Source organism: Oncorhynchus kisutch, linkage group LG12 (assembly GCF_002021735.2).
Source record: "Oncorhynchus kisutch isolate 150728-3 linkage group LG12, Okis_V2, whole genome shotgun sequence".
Taxonomy (NCBI): domain Eukaryota; kingdom Metazoa; phylum Chordata; class Actinopteri; order Salmoniformes; family Salmonidae; genus Oncorhynchus; species Oncorhynchus kisutch.
In genome coordinates, this window is record NC_034185.2 from 41163836 (window position 1) to 41187641 (window position 23806).

At 43.0% G+C, this 23806-nt stretch overlaps 1 protein-coding gene across 2 annotated transcripts in view; it reads left to right on the top strand.

The window, feature by feature from the left end:
* The first annotated feature begins 770 nt into the window (after positions 1-770).
* The window catches only part of LOC109901001 (SAM and SH3 domain-containing protein 1), a 299602-nt gene continuing 276566 nt past the window's right edge, over positions 771-23806 (top strand). The window contains exon 1 of one of the 2 annotated variants that reach the window (XM_031837557.1): positions 771-2217. In XM_031837557.1, the coding sequence (XP_031693417.1) occupies positions 1711-2217 (507 nt within the window). In that variant the 5' untranslated portion in view covers positions 771-1710. The remainder of the gene's footprint in view (positions 2218-23806) is intronic. The other variant, XM_020496961.2, reaches the window with a different exon arrangement.

Consider the following 23806-nt stretch of genomic DNA (forward strand, 5'->3'; position numbering starts at 1 on the left):
CATAACTTGTCAACCAGCTGTTTTCTCTCTCTCTCTCTCTGTCTCTCTCTCTCTCTCTCTCTCTCTCTCTCTCTCTCTCTCTCTATCCCTTTCTGTTTGGTTTTAGCAGTTTTTCCTTCCGCACCAATATTGTGTCTCAGGTTGATGCTGTCCTGTGATGCAGCAAAGGCTTGCAAATAGATAGGGAGGGAAGAGCTTTGCACATTGGATTGGAGATAGGGAGTCATGGAGAGAGTGGGGGAATGAGAGAAACACAGTCAGTAGTGTCATACTGGCAGTCGTCCATGTATGGGAAGGGTGTGTCTTCCTCTGTCTGTCTGCAGGGGGTAGTGGACTGATCCTATGGGCCAGGGTCAACAAAAAGGCAAGTAAAATGGGAGCAAACAGTCGATATGGCCCTAAAGTGTTTAAATCCCTGATTTGGTATGGAGAGAGAGAGAGGCAATGTAGTGGTCCGCATCTGAAAGCCTTTTGTGAGGCAGAAACCTGCTCGCTCTTTTTCTCCCTCCCTTGCAATAGCAACATGAAAACAAAGAGCATAAATAATTATGTAGTCACCATTTTCAATGTAATACCAGTAGCAGGTAATATAGTATATAGTATACTGTGGGCCTACAACCAGTATTTCAGTACCTCAGCTGTTAGACAGGGAGTGCTAGCGCTTGATAAGAAACGAGACCATGGAAATACTGAATGAGAGAGAGAGAGAGAGAGAGAGAGAAAGAGAGAGAGATCAGACAGTAAGGGGAGAGACGTGAATCAAACTAGCAACGAGACTGCTCGTTTAAACTGTATGAAAGGCAGATGAAATGAGCTCCCGGGAGCATCTTTCTCTGCCTCTCGTGGTAAATTTAGGACTCCGTGTGGGGGGGATTCGTTGACGGTGACAGGTTGTAAAAGAAGGAATTCCATCACTATTTTTAAAGTCACACGCGGATCTGGGGGCGTGGAAGGCTGAGCACACAGACCATTTGGCTCGTGGAACACCACATTGAAAGTGGTTTAGCCTATGTGGATTGTTGTACCCGCTCTAGCTGCTTGTAGTGCTCCAGCATACCCAAAACCATTTGGACACAACACGGTTCGTGCGGTCGTGCTCATTGGTACGGTATTACTTTGTTTTCAAATGATATTTTCTGTAAATTTCCCATCCGTGGAAAAGCCTACGGCAATACTTTCTAATCCGACTGTATGGAACATTTTTATTTTTTATTTTTAACCAATCATGTTCTCTGCCTAAAGCTATTGTTTATGGTGACCACTTGTGAGCCAGGCATGTCAATATGGACGAGTAACATCGATGGCGAAATGACACCGGGGATTTAATAGCTGTCACCGCAGCCACTGAAATCATATCCTGCAAATATTGGCAGGTGACAAATTCACCTGGATGTCAGCCTACTTCTTTTCACTGACCCTTTTCAACAGACGGGGTTATTGTATATAGCACAGGGACCGCACATCTTCCATATTCCCTAAAGGAAACAATAAGATTTTGAACTGCATACTGTTTATTGGGATTGAGTCATGGATTACAACATTTGCATTGTCCATTCTTCGCGTGTTCTCGATGCTTAGACCGCATTATTTGCGAACAGATTTGGTGATTTTCATTTGTATTTAACAATGAGATTTCAAATCCGTTTGGGAAAGTAGTTATAGGTGAAGTGTTCTGTTCTGCATTCTCTACATTACTTACAACACCCAAACATGACAAGCACCGGACCCGTTATCGTGTTTGAGTGGCTGAAGACCCTCCAGCTCTCTATGTATGTGGAGTCCTTCGTGGATAACGGCTACGATGATCTGGAAGTTTGCAAACAAATTGGGGACCCCGACCTGGATGCTATCGGTGTATACATACCGCACCACCGGCAACGGATCCTTGACGCGGTGCAAAGGCTGAAAGACGAGGATAAGGAAACTGCGGCGGGGCTGTATTTTACGCTTGAGCCGATGCCCCCCGCGTCTGAAATGTACACCAGGCATCTGGTGGACCAGTACGATTCCAAACTGCGGGCGTCCAAGTCTTGGACCGAATCGAACAGTGACCGGGTGGGGGGAAAAGGGGGCGCGTATCTGGGCGCACAGAGGAACCTGACGCTTGGCAAGCGGAGGGAGTTGGTGATTTACCCCAAATTGAAGCTGAAGATCATGATTAGAGATAAACTAATCAAAGATGGAGTCAACCTCGCCAGGCCGCCATACTCAAACAAGGTAAGATCACCATCAAGGCTACCTCTTTCTGGAAAGCTTTATAGCCAATGCATAACAACCTTATACCCAATCGCATGCCATGCAAAGGATCATCCATCAACCAAAGCATTTTGAATCAGAGCAAGATACTACTCATGAAATACATGTCGGGTTGGGTATCATATATATGGGCAGTTTCACTGTAACGGAATTGCGCAGAGACTCAGATTGTGTACTGGTGTGCCAAACAAAAACAAATTGTTCCTTCCAATGTTCCCTCATATTTTTTTCGGCACTAAGCAAATTTCAGGTCTGCTGAGCGCAAACTTGAACGTTGTGAAAATTATGTGCAACTTCAAGCACGTTTACTGTGAACAGTGAGGCTGTACCTGCTTGAAATTACAGTTTTAACAGTGTCCATGTAGGCTACTGTGGATACTTGATCATAATGTAGGCCTACCAGAGTGGCCTGCCATCAAAAACAATGGAGAACATGCATCCCATAACATTTTAACATGGAAATAGCTGTTCTATCATTCAGCCTACAGTAGCACCTAATGTGTGGTGTTCAATGTAGGCCTACATTCCTTGAGACATTAACCTGTTTATTTACTTGTCCTTCAGACAAGGACGTGACTGAAAATGTTGTTGTGTTGTTTGATGCAACATACCACTTTGCAAAATAAAATGTATTATTATTCCCATACCATTATTACAGAGAATCAGACAAATGAGGCTACCCTCTGCCTTGTGGCTACTTAGCTTATTCAAGCCTGTCTCAAAATGCAATACTGACCCTTAAAGACAAAAAAAGCTCTTTATCTGACTTGCTTTTCAAAGACGTAAAGAAATGTACATGTTTTGTGCTCTTGTAGGAAGCAATCACTCCCTTATTGCTGACTACAAATGATCTATAACTGGGCTAATAACTCACTAAATAGCAAAGGATATTAACAAAATGTGCACACGTGGCTACATGCATCTCTCGCTTTGTTCTCAAAATAAGCACATCTACTCACTAGACAAAAAAAGCTCTTTATCTGACTTGCTTTTCAAAGACGTAAAGAAATGTACATGTTTTGTGCTCTTGTAGGAAGCAATCACTCCCTTATTGCTGACTACAAATGATCTATAACTGGGCTAATAACTCACTAAATAGCAAAGGATATTAACAAAATGTGCACACGTGGCTACATGCATCTCTCGCTTTGTTCTCAAAATAAGCACATCTACTCACTAGCGCTCATGTTGTAAACACAGTCCAGTTCAAAGTAAATGGCACAGATCCATATATGGCAATGGTCTATTTTCATATAGGCCTACTGCAGCTCTGATTGTTTATTTGGCACCAGTGCGTGTCAATGCAATTAGAATCCTACTCTGATGCATTCTGCCTACAACAAAATATATTGCATAGTTCGTTTTGTTTCAGTGCGTTGCATTGAAAGTGGCGAATATTGCTTTGATTCGATCACAATTGCCACAGTAAAGGGAATCATTGATAGTGTTAACAGGGAACATTCTAGAACAGTGGTCACCAACCTTTTCTGAGACAAGATCACTTTGAGTCAAAATGCAAGATGAGATCTACCGCTCAGATTTTTTTAACATGATTAAAAAAAACATATGCTTATGCCAAATGAACCAATTAAAACATGCAGCAAGCTATAGTCCCAATACATTGTCAATGCATATTGGCTTCGCTTGAATTGTCCTGCCAATGCATTGTAGTTCGGGACATTTTAAAAAATAAATCTAAATTTGAGGTAGACTATATGATCACACCCAGTGGTGTGTGATCCAGACCAGGTGGGGCAGAGCCACCAAACATTTTTTGCATGTTATTTTGGCATTAATACTTGTCACATATCAGTTTGCAAACAATGTAAAAACTCCAAAATGCAGGTGTTTCAGCTTAACTCAATGCTTTCTGTGGTGGTGGGGCAGCCAGCGGAAAATACAAAGCATAGGGGTTGGTAATGTTCTTGCGCCGTGATTGGCTCAGTGTTCTGTCACTCATTGGGACACTTACGTCACAGCAGTGTCCCAATGTAGCACTGAGGGAAAATAGGAAGAACGTGCATTTTATGGCTTCTAAAAGTGTTGAATACAAAGTGTTGATGGTGCTGAGTAAGAACTTAAACATGAACTTACTCATAAAAACAGGATGTCTGTATTCGTTGTTTTCGTTGACAGTCTCTCTCTAGTCATGGTTTTAAACATGTTGAAATATCATAGTATCTACTCTGCTGTAGCTTTCTTTTATGCCTGCTACGTTACTGCAGACACGGTCATCTGAGCCATCCGACTGGCCAGCAGTAGGCCCATAGTGCACATGATTTGTTCTCTGGGCCCGCCGGGAAGGCACAGTTTGTACCCTTCAGACACATGAAGGTAACAACAGCCTGAGACCAAAAAAATAAAATAGGAACATAAGGCTTTATCGTTGGGTTTTTTCCAGAAATGTTTGGAGATCAACTAAGTCCCTGGGAGCTGTGCAGTAGACTCGGCTGCTGTGCGTGCACGCAGCTTAGAGGGAACATTGGCTATGACATGACACTTTGACTTAGTTTAAAAAATGACCTATCTTTTGGTTATTGAACTACAGTAAATGAAGTGGATTTACACCAGGTAACAAGAATTGAGGCAGCATCATTTCTTTACGAGTCCCTGATCTGTACTACACAGAAATGCATAATTATGGAAGGAATGTCATTCTCTTCATGGTGATGTATCCTATAAAGCTACACAAAGCTAGAAATATGCAATATCCTACTTTGTATATTTGGGTATTATTCTACACACTGGCTATTATTTTAATGAGCTCAGCCACCAAACAAGACCAAATTTGGTTGGTCCAGAACCAATCATAGACCGCTATGTTTTACAGGTTTGGACATCAAAGTACAGCTCAGTACAGCACAGTAGAGTAAATTAGAGCATAGTTCAGGACACTACAGTAGAGTACAGTACAACACAGTACATCATAGCGTACTCAACTCTAGTGTGCTAGACTATACTCGACTGAACGTTAACATTTACTGTACTGTACTGTACTGTACTGTACTGTACTGTACTGTACTGTACTGTACTGTACTGTACTGCGCTCTCCAAACTTGCAAAACACAGGCTTCCATTGGTCTATTGAAGCAATCATTGATCTATGTTTGGACCTAATCAAGGCCGGTCCAGACCGTACCAAAAAAACAATGTCAGTGGACGTTGAGTTCAAGGCCCGGGCAGACTGACCAAATTTCAACTACTTTTCAACGTCCATGAACATCCGGTGTCATCAGTGCTGACTGGGTAAGGATGCTGGTTACAGTAAATGGAAAGAGAGGGGGCTCACAGTGTCACAAAGAGAGGTGACATTCACTGGAGAGAGAGAGAGAAGAGGGTGCCCCAGAGAGAGGGAGGGGTTTGTCCAGACTGTTTCCACATTTGCTTTGACCACCAGACGAAAGAGAAAGAAGACCGTTATTAGGTGAACATAACAGTAGGCAGGTGGAAGGGAGAACTGTAGCAGGTGACCCAACTGTGGTTTATGACTACTATCATATCCCATTTGGTAACAGAATTTCGAGTTTGAATCGCTTAATAATTCATAAACCAAATAGATGTTAGTAAAAACACTGTAACTAATTGGTAGGTCTACTTTTAGTTGTTACTTCTGTGAATTTTCATTATCCTCTCCCCTCATGAGGGAGAGAAATTGGAAAATATGTTTGTTACACACTTCAAAACCAAATATAAGTGTTGATATTAGTTGGCAGGGGTCTTAACTTAAACATTATTGTGTTTTGATGTATTTCTAATACATTTGAATACTTTTTGTGGTAGTTGTTTTTAAGAACCATTTCCATCTGTTTGAGCAGAAATCAAAGCTAATTTGCTTATTTCTAGTATTTAGGAAATAACATGTTGAAACATGTATATATGCCTTAATAAAAAAAATGGACTTATCTTTCATATGACACCAGGTTTGACATGCTCCTATGAATTTCACGTTGGTGCTCATGAGTCCTTTTACATGGAAATGCCCATATGCATCTCAGATTAAGTAGTTATTGATCAGAGGCTGAGCCATTACTGTATGTCAGGACTCAGGAGAGCCCTGTCTGGCCCTATTTTCCCCTGGGGTTGTGTGAGTTAGTGAGTGCTGCCTTGGTAATGGCTGGCTGCTGTGGATCAATGATCAGGAAGAGGAAGAGCCTTCATTCACTCTCTGATTTCCTGTATATACAGAGAGAGGGACAGACTTGTACATGGTTGATTGATTCACACTTACCTGTCTAGGGTTTCTCACCTAGACACAGTGTACACTCTCCAGCCCTTAGACCTCTTTGAGGAATTGGCGGATCAACCTGCGACTTGCCCATAATGGCCAAGGCCATTTGAGTTGATTAATATGTGTCGTCAATGATTAGCAGCACTTTTAAATCGAGGGTGTCCAGCTGCTGGTTTTCTGCTGGAACTCATGTGAGAAAGCAGATTGAGAGCGTCTTTATATCAGACCACTGGCTCTACATCAGATGCTCAGCCTGTTGAGGGCTTACTCAATGACAACTCTGTTAGTAGTGAGCGAAACACACACACACACAGCTTTTGTCAACATAGCGTGCATTTCATGTCGATAATTAGATATGAAATGTCAACCATTCCTGAAGAGATCAGTGTTTTACTCTACAGAGCATTTCAGAGGATTATCCTATGCACATGTTATTTGGAGGCTTTCCATTTGAATTTATTTGGGATTTATCCGGGATCAAATTTCAATAAGTCTAGAGACTGTTAATTTAGGTGTTTTGTCAGCACTTCTTCTGCTTCGTTGTATTCCTACCATTATCCTTTTCTCATAAATGGGAATCCCACAGAGATTTGGGATTTTTTATGGGATTATGGGTTTACATCATGCTGAAACAAAGTGTTGGCTCCAGAGGGTTAAACTATCCCTCCCTTTGAAGGCTATATTTATTTGGAGCTAAAGCTTTGACATTGATTTGGAGTAGAATGAAAGGTTCAAGGAGTTTGTGTGCGTGTGTGTGTGTTTGTGTGTGTGTGTGTGTGTGTGTGTGTGTACACAGTATTTGTGTGTGAAACCCTGCAGTAGAATGTGATCCAGACCAGTGCTTTTCTCCTCAGGATCGAGTTAAGTGTGAGGAGCCCTCAGTGATGGAACTGACCAGCTGGCCTCTGATTGGTCAGTGAATGGTTCTCCTATCTCTGCCCTTGAGACGAGACGTCTACTCCACTGGAGATGGAGATGGTATTGGGGGGAAATAGAACAGAGCTACTGACAGTTGACAAGATAGCTGTCTCAACGAGGATTACACAGTATATCAGCATAGATAAGCCAATGTAAGTTGTGTAGAAGGTTCAGTGTCTGGTGTTCAGCTGTTTGCGATGTTTCCCTGTTTGTTTGTGTGCTAATGTATAGACACAGTACTTCCGCCAGCATAGCTCAGTGATGATCCTCTGAAGTGTTGTTGACTGCCACGTTCTTGTGAGGCTATAGGACCATAAGCCAACGCTTCACTACAAGTACTCTACTGGGAGACATAAATACCCATGATCCTTATCTAGACCACAGGGAGCCCTTGTCTAGGAGAGAGAAACGGGTTATCATTGCTCCTGAATGTAAACACATCTCCTATGATTGCACTGTTCTAGATCTCTCATTGGGGAACAATACTAGCAGTAAAGATGGTGTTTGGCGTGTAATTGATGTGTGCAGTGCAGCCATATGACTTGCTAATAGCTACTTAGATAATACACTTATACTAGTCCTTTCGAATTCATCTTTGCATTTTCCTAACCGAGAAGAGACTTTGACACCATGAACGACAAAAGCTTTTAAAAAATAGGAAAACCAATAAACTGAAATTATATTCTCTTCCCTTACCGGTGCATGAGGTTAGGGAGGCCTACAATTAGAGGTTTGTTGCTTTTCTCTGGGAGAGCTGCAGCAGTAATCAGTGATTTGGAGCGCCATGGCTCGTCCCCTTGCTGTGTTGTGGTGACACTGTTGCCATTCCAGAGCACGGAGGCTGAGGAGACAGAAGGGGGGGGGGGGGGGGGGGGGGGGGGGGTAGCACAGCCTCTGTATCCAGTCTATGCTATCTACAAGATGCTATATCTAACCATATTGAACCACATACCCAGTGTAATTCTGCCCCTGAAACACAAAGAGATCTGTGGTCAAGTCATGGCATTTCTGCAAATGAAAGTAGAGCTGTTGAATTAAGTTCAATGGAACAATTTGAACGATTGTCCTGTCTTCATGCGCCAAAAGGGATGCATAAACAGCAGCAGTCTATAGGATAGTGCTTTGGCCTATATTTCCTCTTAAAAACATGAGGTGGAATGGATGGGAAGGATAGCTGGTTAAATGTTATGGCTTTGCTACGCTGATTTGAGTCTCTCCCTTTTTAGCTACAGTAGCGTCCACAATTTGACAGTCAATGAATGTCCGTGTTGTAGGGTTTTAGATATAGCAGCCCCTGTCCTATCTTCCACCACAATAGTCTCGCTCCTCTATACGCCCTGTGTCTGTGTGGTTAGGAAGTGGAAGCAAAACACATGGAGATGCCCCCATTGTTTGGCTGCAGGCTGATGGAGCCACATCGCTTCACTAGTGCTGTGTTTTGGATTTCCAATTTCCGCCCATTGAATACCACTGGAAGGCAAGTGTCCAGCATTGTCCTGGTAGGATGGTGATAAAACCATTGGGTGTCATGCAGTGAGGATGATTGTAAATAGATAACACATTGTTTTTGCTGCTCAAACAGAAACAGGGCTGGAATCAGTGAGTGGAAAGAGGATTGGGCTGCTGAACTGATCTTAGGTCAGTTTAATGGTTAAAGGTTATAATTTAAGAAGGGTAAGCTGTTCCTAGATCAGGGGCAACTTTACACCATTTGTTCAAACCTGAGAGCAGTTGATTCAGTATGCAGGGAGTTCATGTGAGGCTTGTGGCTTAAATGCTCCTTGCCAATGTGAGATCGTCACCTTACATGCCTTCACTCTCACCTCACTTCCTTTCTTAGTTCTCTAACTATAGTGAATATCCCAGCTTCCTCACCTTTCAGGAAACCTTTCTGTTAGAGATGGCCTCTTGTTAGCCTAATGAGAACCTGACCACGGTCCACCTCAGTACCCCTGCATTGTGGCTATAGAAACCAAGTACTGCCAAGCCTTAGTGTGAAAAACCGGGCTTGTTTATAGGGGCTTAACTTCCAGAATGTTTCAGATATTAGTATGGTAGTCATACCAATGTGATACTAATGTGTTATAGTATAGTACTACCTAAAATAATAGACATTTCTATGTTACAATTTTATAACATACATCATCCATATCGTTCTTCTCCACTGAGTATAGCCCCAGATAAACAACATCTCTTAACCATCTCTCTGCTTTCTCACAAAGACGAGAGGTTAGGCTCAGTTTTTTCATAATAAAGAGCTTTTTCATTATTGATACTGCAGGCAGCAGAGTAATTTGGTAAAGAATTTTAATTTAGCCTATATTTCTGCCAGCACTTTGTGTTCTCCATGTTGCACTGCACCGTACTGGCTGGCTTGCTGCCACGAGATGGGACGAGGAGGCCCATCAGAACAAAATGGCTCTGGTGTTTGCCATGGTTTCGACTTTACCCTTTAAAGGTGTAATAAACAACTGGCTCATAAAAAGGAAGTCATAAAATGTCAAGGACGGCCCTTACGGTCTTGAGTCAGGGAGAGAAAGTAAATTAGTGAGGTGAAGTGAAGTGCAGTCATTGTTTATGTAAAGGATAGAGGGGGAAGGAGAGGATGTAGGGTCATAGAGGGATGGACCACACTCATTCCTTTCAGACAAAACACCCTCAAATTGTTTTACTCCTAGTCTCCTTTAAACTACCACTTAAAGGCTGTTTAATATATCCCAGATCTGTTAGTGCTATCAGGCCAACTCCTACAGTCATTGTATTTTCATCTTCTATAGGAGATTGTGATACAGCACAAACAGACTTGTTACCAAGCTTGGTACCATGTGTAATTAACACCAGCACTTGAGAACCTGAATAACATCTGGGTGTGTTGTGGCTCGGACGCTAGCTAGCTCCCTGATCTTTGACCGCTAGTGGGTTTGACCTGCTTGTCAAACAGTAGCTGAGCTGGGGTGATCCTGATCAGAGTTGACAAGAGGAAACAGACCGTACAGTAGTACAGCCCCTCTGGGTCTCAATATGGTTCTAGCTCCTGTACACTACCAGAATGTAACATTACCATTTTGGCTAAAGTGGCCTCGGGACTGTGAACTCAGTGCTGTACAGAATGTGAAGCTCTTTCCCAGCTGCCATAAGAACTGGTGAAATACTCCAAAAATCTGATATATATGCACCTTCAGTCTTGTCAATTCATTGACATTTTCTGGCAATTGAAGGCTGCTACGTATTTTCTCCTTTGAGAATGGTGTGTCTGATTGTTTTATCAGAGCACCACAGGACATTTTAATGGCTGGCTTTCTGTCCAGGCGGCCCACAGACAGACAGTGATGACCACCCTTCTCCGGAGAACAAGTGAAAATGTGGGAAAAGCAGTGTAACACTGTATGCAGCTGGCCTTCTCATTTCACTGGGATGTTCTCCCACTGTGCTCTTTTTTTCTCACATGATCGAGTGGCTTTTAAGCAGCTTTTGTCATACTTGAATACTTGGTTATGTGAAGTTGTGGACGTAAATAGACTGTTTGAATTACCCAGAAACACAGTGCAAATGCATTAAATGCTCTATCTAATAATTGAGGTACAAAAATGCAATTGCTTCAAAATATATCACGGCATATTTGCTGTGAAGTTGAAGCCACAGTACACAATCTGCTGTCTCATTCCATACTGGCAAGATATACAGTGCCTTCAGAAAGTATTCAGACCCCTTTTTTCCTCATCAATCTACACACAATACCCCATAAAGACAATGCAAAAACTGTTTAGATATTTTTGCTAATTTATAAAAAATATGAAACGGAAATATTACATTTACATAAGTATTCAGACCCTTTACTCAGTACGTTGTTGAAGCACCTTTGGCAGCGATTACATCATTGAGTCTTATTGGGAATGGCACTACAAGCTTGGCACACCTGTATTTGGGGAGTTTCTCCCATTCTCTGCAGATCCTCTCAAGCTCTGTCAGGTTGGATGGGGAGCGTCACTGCAAAGCCATTTTCAGGTCTTTCCAGAGATGTTCGATTGGGTTCAAGTCCAGGCTCTGGCTGGGCCACTCAAGGACATTCAGAGAATTGTCCTGAAGCCACTCCTGCGTTGTCTTGGCTGTGTGCTTAGGGTCATTGTCCTGTTGGAAGGTGAACCTTAGCCACAGTCTGAGGTCCTGGGCGCTCTGTAGCAGGTTTTCTTCAAGGATCTCTCTGTACGTTGCTCCGTTCATCTTTGCCGCTTAAATACATCCACATAGCATGATGCTGCCACCACCGTGCATCCCTGTAGGGATGGTGCCAGGTTTCCTCCAGACGTGACGCTTGGCATTCATGCCAAAGAGTTCAATCTTGGTTTCATCAGACCAGAGAATCTTGTTTCTCATGGTCTGAGAGTCTTTAAGTGCCTTTTGGCAAACTCCAAGTGGGCTGTCATGTGCCTTTTACTGAGGAGTGGCTTCCGTCTGACCACTCTACCATTAAGGCCTGATTGGTGGATTGCTGCAGAGATGGCTGTCCTTCTGGAAGGTTCTCCCATCTCCACAGAGGAACTCTAACGCTCTGTCAGAGTGATCATCAAGTTCTTCGTCACCTCTCTGACCAAGGTCCTTCTCCCCCGAATGCTCAGTTTGACCGGGCGGCCAGCTTAGTAAGAGTCTGTCTTGTTGGTTCCAAACTTCTTCCATTTACGAATGATGGAGGCCACTGTGTTCATGGGACCTTCAATGCTGCATTAATGTTTTGGTACCCTTCCCCAGATCTGTGCCCCGACACAATCCTGTCTCGGAGCTCTACGGACAACTCCTTTGACCTCATGCCTTGGTTTTTGAACTGTCAACTGTGGGACCTTATATAGACAGGTGTGTGCCTTTCCAAATCATGTCCAATCAATTGAATGTACCACAGGTGGAATAAAGGTGTCGACACATCTCAAGGATGATCAATGGAAACAGGATGCACCTGAGCTCAATTTCGAGTCTCATAGCAAAGGGTCTGAATACTTATGTAAAGAAGGTTTTTCTAAAAACCTGTTTTCGCTTTGTCATTATGTGGTATTTTTTGTAGATTGCAACAAAATAAAATACAAATTCATTCATTCTAGAGTAAGGCTGTAATGTAACAAAATGTGGTCATGGGGGCTCAATACTTTCCGAAGGCACTGTAGGTCCATCACATGGCACATCCATATCACTTACAGAGATGGCAACACCTTTAAATAAAGCGGCCAGGCTATGTTGTCGCTGGCCACTGCAGTCTTTTCTTTTTCCACTGTGTTCTGCATTAGAGTTCCTGATGAGTCATGAATGACAGATATAATATCAGATACGTTATCAGACCTATTCTGGTAATACTGGGATGGCTTCTGCAGCCTTCAGACTGGCTGTTTGCGTGAACATACTGCATCATGGTCTGTGATGAGAAAGCTATGTTCATGATCAATATCAGAGCAAGGATTCCCAAACTGTTTTGCTTCGTGGTGTCTTTTGAGTCGAGATCCACCATAAGGGTTGAGCGGTCAAAAATATAATCTTGGCAGCGGAGAGAAAAGGTTGTAGTTTGAAAGCTAATTTCCTGCAATTCTACACATTTTGCAATGGAGCTTAAATAATATGTTGCCGTTTTAAAGCAACATTTTCTGCCATTCTATGAATTTTGCCATGGAGTTTAAATAAAATGTTTCATGGCTAATGCTGTGTTCTTAAGCTTAAATATTATACCAAAATCAATTCCTAACTATCTCAAGGTATCACAAATGAGTTGAAATTACATTCATCTGTACATTCACGCTAAAAATGTACTGTATTTATACACTCAGTACTGAATTTGTGAATTTCTTTATGTGTATTTACTCTTTCTACAGCGTGTGAATAAAATAGGCCTACGGTGAAAGGTCAGGAGGTCATGGAGCTGTTTAAATACAGTATTATAATCCATGATTTCCATAACAGTGGTTATTGTGCTTTTTCAGGAAGCGGGTGGCAAATGCCTGAAAAGGGATTAACAGATTGGAATGACAGGCAGGATAATCCATGCATACCCTTCACTGTGAGGTGAAGGCTCTACTTTCCCCAGCTGTATCTATTAGAGCCTGGAGAGAGAGAGAGAGAGAGAGAGAGAGGCTTTGCTCACAAGCAGCCGTAAACATGTATTTATTGTGACTCTGCTCCAGTGTCTAAACCAATAAATATCCAGCTAGGTTCATGGCCAGAGGTCGGATAGCAGTTCAGTTAACATTGCTGAATATGAATCATAAGTGGCCTTGATATATACAGTACTACAGCTTCGACATCATAAGGAATCAATCCCGTTCTGCAACGTGGATGGGAAAGCAAATGAAGCAATCATGAATCAAGTGCCCCTGTAGGATAGAGATTGACAAGAGAGCAGGCTCCAGCATCTGTCTGTGTCAGGAACCAGATTGCACACATCCCGATTGCCTGTAGATCACAGTCGGGTTGATTACAGAGGAGATCGTTATACAAATCTATTCTGTTGCCAATGATTGTAGCTCACAGAAAAGCACTTAGTGTACAATCAAAACACACAATCATTGTGGTTATCGTACATAGTCAGGGGACCTTGGCACGGCACAATTGTCCATGGAGGTAAAGATTACTTACCGTGCTTGTCTTGCTACATGTAGCCTGGGATTGTGCCATATTAGTGGCAGAGTGCAGGTTGAGATTATTGCATAATTCTGGCAAAGATGCATAATATTGCGCACCGTACCGACCTACAAGTTGTAGCCTAGTATAATGTGTGATAATGTGTTCTTTCAGAAGGCCTATTCTTTGAAAATTGCAATATAGTTCTCAAATTGAGTCCAATCTTTAGGGTCAAATGTCTTAAGAGGTCAATCCTATATTAATAATGGTTTTCTATGAAGGTTAGTGGTGCATGTGCCTGTGTGCATGTTTTCACTGCATACTCATGAACTATTGCCCCATAGTCTTATCAAATTTGACAGAGCACATTCTCCAGCATGTTTTCCCAGCCCTGGCACCTGTCTCCCCAGTCCCAGCGGTCTCTGTGTCAAATGGATGGTGTGATCCGTTCCCTATGAAGACAGTGTTAAGCAGAGGGGGTGAGGGATGATGGTGCTCCATCCAGAGCACTGGCCCAGCCTTCAGCATCATACATCAGCAGCAGTAAAGCAACATGGACAGGATATGATGTTTGGAGGACCTTTCCCGTGTCCCTGGAAGGATGCCATGGGTGTTCAGGTAGTTAGCACCACCAGCAGTCTGACTGACACGGTGACACTAATACCCTTCCCTCTTTAAGACACATCTAAGACAGCATGAGACATCTGAGTCATTTAATAGACTGATGAGAAGGCTGCCCCGCAAAAAAAAAAAAGTGTAATTTATTTTGACCTACTCAACGTCAGAATGGTTCCATGGGCCACAGGGTGAGAGTGAGTAATTGTGTGTGTGTGTGTGTGAGCGATAGTGAGAGAGGGAGAGGAATAGAGAGAGGGGACCATGATTAGCCTGTCCGAAGATAATATAAGGGCAGGGGTAAGGAAGGTAAGGAACGAACACAAGCCATTGAATCCACTCGCCTCTCGAGTCCATTTCCAATGCATCGGGGAAGGGCTGTGCTGTGCTGAGAGGCTTTGATCATGGGGACCACACAGGTGTTGATGTGCCTCTGTACCTGAGTGGCTTTGTAGTGGCTGTGCCTGGCAGGAATTAACCAGTAATAAACCACACTGTGTCTGTCTGTGGCCTAGGGCATGTCCCTCGGGCTCTACATACCTGGCTGGGATCCAAACCTTCATTAGCCTAAACAACCAGTTAGTACATTCCTCTGACACGCTCACACACAGACATGAGTATATCGCGCACATTAAGTTTTTAGATAAATATACCACAGGCATTTGATGTGTTTTGTGGTTCGCCACCTCTTATACTTAGACTACTATACTATACTATAAGCATTTATCAAACATGTATGGGTTCGTCTAGAAGAGTAAATGCTGGTGTGTGTGTGTGTGTGTGCGTGTGTGTGTGCGTGCGTGCGTGCATACGTGTGTGTGTAGCACACTGCACAGCGTGCTATGCCACAGAGCTGATGCTAATTATCGCAGGTGCATAACAGGTGGCAGTTTAAGGCATGCTGCGAAGACATTTTCCTCAGAGGCTCCCTGATAGTAATAGCCAATTAGGCTTGTATCAGAGCTGATAGATCCTATACCCTAGTTAATTGATGTAATATGCATCCCTTTTGATTAGCCTTTAAAAAAAAAAGTATTTGTCAAATAGATTGTGCCATTGGGGATGGAGCAAGAGATGGAGAGCGTAGAATGCAGATGTATATGTTATGATGGTGAGCTCATCAGGCTTATGTTGTGGCTGTGATTGGAGAGTCTAGGGTTTAACCAATCAGGTGCTATCGTTAGCAGTGCCAGTGAGGGCATGCTCGGTATGAAACGTGAGCGTCCACTGGAGTAATTGTTTCTGTGTGCCCTCTCTAAATGTCACGGTTAATTGTTCAATTCATGAAGTAGACCTACAAATTGCTCACTACTGTGCTTTATGGGAAGGGGAGGCAGCAAATGCTCAACTAAGTTTGCACGGTTTATTTAGTGGCCTGGAGCCAGGAAATTATATTTTAGTCTTTTAAATCCATGGAATATTCTGTCCAAACGGCTGACCAACTGTTACTCTTTGGCAGTAGACAGGCTATTATTTTAGAGCAAAGTCCTTGAGTAACCTCAACAGCACACATTTTTGTTTTAGCCCCCGGACAAACGCACCTGATTCAACTCATTGAGCCCTTGATGAGTAGTTGACCATTTGAATCAAGTGTGATTGACCAGGGCTACAACAATAATGTGTACTGTTGGGGGTACCGTAGGACTGGAGTTGGGCATCACTGTGTTAGAGGGTTGAAGGATTCTCATGTGGCTATTTGAGGTCACTGGGCGTTAATGGTGGAGATTGAGACGTGGACTGTGGAGTTTGGTGCCGTCTGATCTACCAGCATTGAACCACAAAACCACAATTTTGTGTCAGCAGATCTTTGTTGCAGGACAGTGCCAGACCAACCCCAGTGCCAAACCAACCCCTTGAGAGGAATTCTCTGAGGATTCATGTGGACCTGTGTAGAAGGCTCCTACTTTTCTTCTCCTCTGATTCCAAGGCTCTTTTCTGACATGCTAGTTTGGGCCTCCAGAGTTTGGCCCTGTCTGTCTCTGTACTCTCTCGGTTAAGGCCTTCCCACACTGTACGTCGGATTCAGTCTTTTATGATTATTACATGTCACACTGTGCAACGTGACCAAATTTAAATCTTGATACAACCTGGCCAGATTCTACAATTTGCTTCAGTTTTGTCGTCACATTCTGCAATTGGCTTGCGAGGCTACGTCCGTTGATGTAGGCTATGTCCACTGCGATGTAGGCGACGTCAACTGGGTGTATCAAGCCTGGCATTGAGAGAACGACAAGCTGTTGCTAATGTTGATGATTGATAGACACGGCTCCTTCTACCTCTGTGGCCGTGTGCGCTCCTCGTAATGAAAAGCTTAACTCTTCAGTTGAAAGGCACATCACCACATGGAAACACTGCTTGAAAGCTCCATAGCTCGATTGCTACAGTAGGTATTCCTCTTGTCCAGATGGGATATGCTAGTGTGCAGTGCATTTATGCTAGTGTGCAGATACAATTTCCCATGTATCTTTTAGGTTTGTTCCCCTTGACTGCTTTACAAGACTGGGACAGTTGAGAGAGACAGCTGAGTCTGTTGTTGTTGTTTGTTTGTGTTGAGAGCGGGGTCTGCTGCCAAAATGGATAAACTAATCATCTTTAGATAACGTGTGGTGGTCAGTCTGGTCACAGCTTTGTGGTGACATCCAGGAAACTGATCTCTAATCCTGTAAATCACTGGTGAATATCCCTTCAAACAGATTAGACCTGATGTCATCCACCTCTGACACACGCACACACACACACACACACACTGAACAATGAGCTGGCTGGGAGAATGACAGCTCCATGGACGGACTTGTCAGGAATTCTCCCTTCACTCTGCTTCACCAAACAATTAACTGGATCCAGTTATACCTCATCACTCTGCGTAGACAGAAAGACAGACAGACAGACAGGCAGGCAGACAGACAGTCCCAACACTTGTCAGACTGGCTGGCTATTTCATTGGAGGAGAATACATGCTCCTATCGTATCTTTGCCATGCATACCCCTGTTATTTATATTATATTATTTATTTATGACAGTCTGTTTTAATGTGTCTGCCTCTTCAAGGTTGGGTTTGTGTGCCTTAAATGTTAACAATGTATTCAATTACATTGGCAATCAATATATGCTTTATAGCTCTAGACACTGAATAATGATTTGATGTCTTCTCATGGAAGACATTATGAAGCATAGATAGGATTGAGAGAGCATTTAAAAACAATATAATGTTGCTATGTGCTATGGCTACTCCCAAAAAATATGGATGGCTTGAAGAACGAGTGTCGCCATTATATACTTTCTACTGACAAAACAGAATGTTGTGGTTAAGAATGTTTCCTCACATTCAAACACTTTTTTATTTGAAAAGAGAGACAGGAATAAAAGCCTTTTATCATGTCACTTTCTCAAAAACGGGACAGAACAATATTAAAAGCTTATCCGGTCCCTTTCTCTTTCATTGATAAGTTTAAGTCACTCTATGCACTAATATATCGGGCCAATATGAAATGAAATGCCTCTCATTGGGCCTTTCCCTGCTGCACAGTGCTGTAAATATGATCCTTTGTCACACTGGGGAGGCTTAAGGAAGTATCCTCCCTCCTGTCCTGTACGGTAAAGTCAGACTCCGACTCGGAGGCCGGATGAAAACGGTCTGTCACTCCCAGAACAATAGACTGTTAGGCTGCTCCTCCCAAATCCCCCACAGTTCCACTCTCGGTCCACTCCATTTATAGAACATTTGCATGCGAGAGAGGGGCCACAACCCCCCCCCCCCCTTACACCCCTAAACACCCAACCTGCCTCACGCCTCCCCACTCCACCCTCTCCCAGTGGCCAAAGCCAAAGTCTAGGGGCCAGCTCAGCACAGGGAACACCAGCTGGCGTCCGTACTGAGTCTGAGGAGGGCTATAAAAGAGAGAAAGGGAGGCAGGCAGAGAGCGTGGGAGAGAGAATCCAAGCAGACAGCTGTAACGGGCTGTGTTTGGGAAATACAGTATGATGTAGCTGGGAGCATGTTAAAGGGCTTGTGTGATTATGCATGAAGACAAGTTTCATTGTCATGCAGGAATCCCTGCTCAGCTTATGTCTATTATTATGCAAAGCATGCATTCCTATTATTTACTCTCTACTCCGAATGAAGATTACACTTCTGGCTTTGTGTGAATGGGCTCTGAAAGCAGGAGAGAGGAGCACATGACTATAAACACATTGACGCTACTTCCTCCCTTGTCCTGCTTATCACTAGACTGTTTTGGCACACACACACACACACACACACACACACACACACACACACACACACACACACACACACACACACACACACACACACACACACACACACACACACACACACACACACACACACACACACACACACACACACAGAGAGACAGGCACTAACATGGGCACAAACACACACATACTCTAACCAAACAATACATTACACCACTTCCAATTGTTAAGGACGTTCCGACACCTTTCCTAAGATTGTTTATTCAAATCATTATTCAAAATGGAACTGCAGCCGTGTGTGTCACATGGCTTGTTCTCCAGTCATGCATGTATGATCATACATCTTGGCAAAACCACAATACAGAACAGCACACATGTGTAGCTGAAGGGCCCTCATTGTTGATTACCACAAGGCTGCTGCTGCCTCCAGTCCCAATCAGAGTATTGATGATCAACCCTCTTCACCAGGAAATACCTGCATCCCAAATGGCACCCTATCCGGTATGTAGTACACTACTTTTGACCAAAACGTTATGGGCCTTGGTCAAAAGTAGTGCACTGCATAGAGAAATAGGGCGGTGCCATTTGGACATATCCATTCTGTTGAGAGAGAGAGGGCTTTAGTTACCCACAGTAACACTCAACTTTGTGATTCCATTGTGAGTATGTTAGAATATGATTGTCCTCGTATTCTTATTCTAATCAACAGTTCCTGTTTTTTCATGCCTCACTCTTTCAGTCTCTAACACAGTGGTATTCACACTTTTCAGCGGGACCCCATTTTTAGAATTTCTCGTGACCGCACCACTAATCTAATGACACAACCTTCAATCAGTAAATTTGTATTTTTACATCAACAAATAACCTTAAATGCATTGCGTAAAGCATTTTTCCAATAAATACATTTATTCGATTGTATTTTTAAAAATCATCTTTCTCAATTAAAAATAAATAATTTTCCCGTACATTAATCCACATTTTTGTTCCTGAAATATAAATACAAAAATAATCAACATTTTGGCGACCCCAACTTTGAACACCACTGCTTTTATAACAGCTTTTGTTATCTCAAAATGTCCCCGTGTCCTCCTGGATACAGTGAAGCCTGGTGTTTTCAGTGAAGGCCCCTAAGTGTGTCAGTCTCACCATGTTCCATGTTGTGCCAGGTCTGAGGAGTCTGGAGTGGGCTTTAGGCTACATGATGCACATCAAATGCTAATGCTGCATGAGAACACAGGTGTGGAGCATACCCCCACATCACCTTATGCAATCTACTTATAGTCCTCTGTATCCTGCTATAAGAGTGTCTTTCTGGAAGTTGGTCCTGGGCCATCCCTTTGCATAATACAGCTTTTCGTTCCAACTTTTTAAACTTTTCTGTCATATCAATTACCTGATCAACAAATCATACTGGATGTAAAACCTGCATACAGAATGGTGGACTCAGAAGGACTGACTTTTGACAACCTCTGTTCTACAGTGGTCTTTGTCTCTGTGTGTCCCTTTAAGGAAGTCAGTAGAGAAATGACTGTGCTTTAGTCAGTCTGTCATGGTTGATTAGGTTATAGGTCCAGATGCTGATTGGGAGACCACAGAGAGACCATGTGGGTTCCTGCTAGGGCTGGGTGTTAAACCGTATTTTTCTATAACCCGGTATTGATGCACTGACTAGTTTGGATTTTTACTTTACCTTACATACCGGTATTTCAGTGTTTGGTTTGTTAAATGGAATATAAATGGAATAACTGAGTGATGGGACTCGAAAAAATGATGGCAATCGTCCGTTCTTACAGTTGAGAACTGCTAATTTGATAGCAAGAGTGTCGGGTGCACACATATGCCTGTGAGGCAGCATCACAGAGGTATAATAAGAACCGGAGACTGTGTCCAAGATGTCCGACCGTTGTTTTCAAGGTAATCTACTCCCTTTCGCCAATTCATGGACCGTCTATACTGGTTTATACTGCTCAACATCACATGCACATAAGCACTCACTGCATGCAGGGAGCTGCGCGCAGGGAGCAGCATGAGCAACGACGACGTCATCACATCATCCAAAAACATGGCAGACATTGGATTTTTTATTTGATTTTATTTAACCTTTATTTAACCAGGTAAGCTAGTTGAGAACAAGTTCTCATTTGCAACTCCGACCTGGCCAAGATAAAGCAAAGCAGTGTGACACAGACAACAACACAGACTTACACATGGAGTAAACAATAAACAAGCCAATAACACAATAAACAAGTCAATGACACAGTAGAAAAAAGAAAGTCTATATACAGTGTGTGCAAAAGGCATGAGGAGGTAGGCAATAAATAGGCCACAGGAGCGAATAAATACAATTTAGCAGATTAACACTGGAGTGATAAATGAGCAGATGATGATGGGCAAGTAGAGATATTGGTGTGCAAAAGAGCAGAAAAGTAAATAAAATAAAAACAGTATGGGGATGAGGTAGGTAGATTGGTTGGGCAATTTACAGATGTCTATGTACAGCTTCAGCGATCGGTTAGCTGCTCAGATAGTTGATGTTTAAAGTTGGTGAGGGAAATAAAAGTCTCCAACTTCAGCAATTTTTGCAATACATTCCAGTCACTGGCAGCAGAGAACTGGAAGGAAAGACAGCCAAATTAGTTGTTGGCTTTTGGGATGATCAGTGAGATATACCTGCTGGAACATGTGCTACGGGTGAGTGTTGTTATCGTGACCAGTGAACTGAGATAAGGCAGAGCTTTACCTAGCATAGACTTATAGATGACCTTGAGTCAGTGGGTCTGGCGACGAATATGCAGCGAGGGCCAGCCGACTAGAGCATACAGGTCGCAGTGGTGGGTGGTATAAGGTGATTTGGTAACAAAACGGATGGCACTGTGATAGACTGCATCCAGTTTGCTGAGTAGAGTGTTAGAAGCTATTTTGTAGATGACATCGCCGAAGTCGAGGATCGGTAAGATAGTCAGTTTTACTAGGGTAATTCTGGCGGCGAGAGTGAAGGAGGCTTGTTGCGAAATAGAAAGCCGATTCTAGATTTGATTTTGAATTTGAGATGTTTAATATGAGTTTGGAAGGAGAGTTTACAGTCTAGCCAGACACCTACAGTGGGGAGAACAAGTATTTGATACACTGCCGATTTTGCAGGTTTTGCATGTAGAGTAATTTTGTAATTTTTCTGTAATTTTTATCATAGGTACACTTCAACTGTGAGAGACGGAATCTAAAACAAAAATCCAGAAAATCACATTGTATGATTTTTAAGTAATCAATTTGCATTGATGTGTGTGTGTAGAGGGGATACATGGATGGGCTGGATTGTTTTTAGAGGATGGTGTCAGGATAGGCTTTTGATAGGACAGCTGTAACATGTCACCCATGGTGCAAGGACAAACAGCAGCTGAGTTCCAAATCGGACCCCTAGCACCTTCTCCCTAGACACAAGTCTTATATCTACACATCGTATAATACAGGTGGACATCCCCACAGTATCACATAGACTTCTCACATATGGTTCTCATAGGAGAGGTTGGTTGAGGTTATTCCTTTGTGTAATGAAGACGTACGGCCATCTTGAATGAGTGTCACGTGAAGTGGACTTTTTGAGAGAGGTGCATGACTCGAAAAGTAGCTTCAGTTTGTTGTCTTCCTGTATTGAACACAGATCATCCCGTCTTCAATTTGATCAAATCAAATCAAATGTTTTTATATAGGCCTTCGTACATCAGCTGATATCTCAAAGTGCTGTACAGAAACCCAGCCTAAAACCCCAAACAGCAAGCAATGCAGGTGTTGAAGCACGTTGGCTAGGAAAAACTCCCTAGAAAGGCCAAAACCTAGGAAGAAACCTAGAGAGGAACCAGGCCATTGAGGGGTGGCCAGTCCTCTTCTGGCTGTGCCGGGTGGAGATTATAATAATAACATGGCCAAGATGTTCAAATGTTCATAAATGACCAGCATGGTCAAATAATAATAATCACAGTAGTTGTCAAGGGTGCAGCAAGTCAGCACCTCAGGAGTAAATGTCAGTTGGCTTTTCATAGCCGATCATTAAAAGTATCTCTACCACTCCTGCTGTCTCTAGAGAGTTGAAAACAGCAGGTCTGGGACAGGTAGCACGTCCGGTGAACAGGTCAGGATTCCATAGCCGCAGGCAGAACAGTTGAAACTGGAGCAGCACCGCGGCCAGGTGGACTGGGGACAGCAAGGAGTCATCATGCCAGGTAGTCCTGAGGCATGGTCCTAGGGCTCAGGTCCTCCGAAAGAGAGAATTAGAGAGAGCATACTTAAATTCACACAGGACACCGGATAAGGAGAAGTAGGAGAAGGAGAAGTACTCCAGATATAACAAACTGACCCTAGCCCCCCGACACATAAACTACTGCAGCATAAATACTGGAGGCTGAGACAGGAGGGGTCAGGAGACACTGTGGCCCCATCCGATGATACCCCCGGACAGGGCCAAACAGGAAGGATATAACCCCACCCACTTTGCCAAAGCACAGTCCCCACACCACTAGAGGGATATCTTCAACCACCAACTTACCATCCTGAGACAAGGCCGAGTATAGCCCACAAAGATCTACGCCACGGCACAAACCAAGGGGGGGGCCAACCAAGATCAATTATTAACGTTTAAAAATACCTAAAGTTGTGTTACAAAAGTAGTTTGAAATGTTTTGGCAAAGTTTTTGGTAACTTTTGAGATATTTTGTAGTGATGTTGCGCAAGTTGGAAGCTGTGTTTGTCTGGATCAAACGCGCCGAATAAATTGATATTTTGGATATATATCGACGTAATTAATCGAGCAAAAGGACCATTTGTGATGTTTTTGGGACATATTGGAGTGCCAACAAAAGAAGCTTGTCAAAGGTAAGGCATGATTTATATTTTATTTCTGCGTTTTGTGTCGCGCCTGCAGGGTTGAAATATGCTACTCTCTCTTTGTTTACTGTTGTGCTATCATCAGATAATAGCATCTTA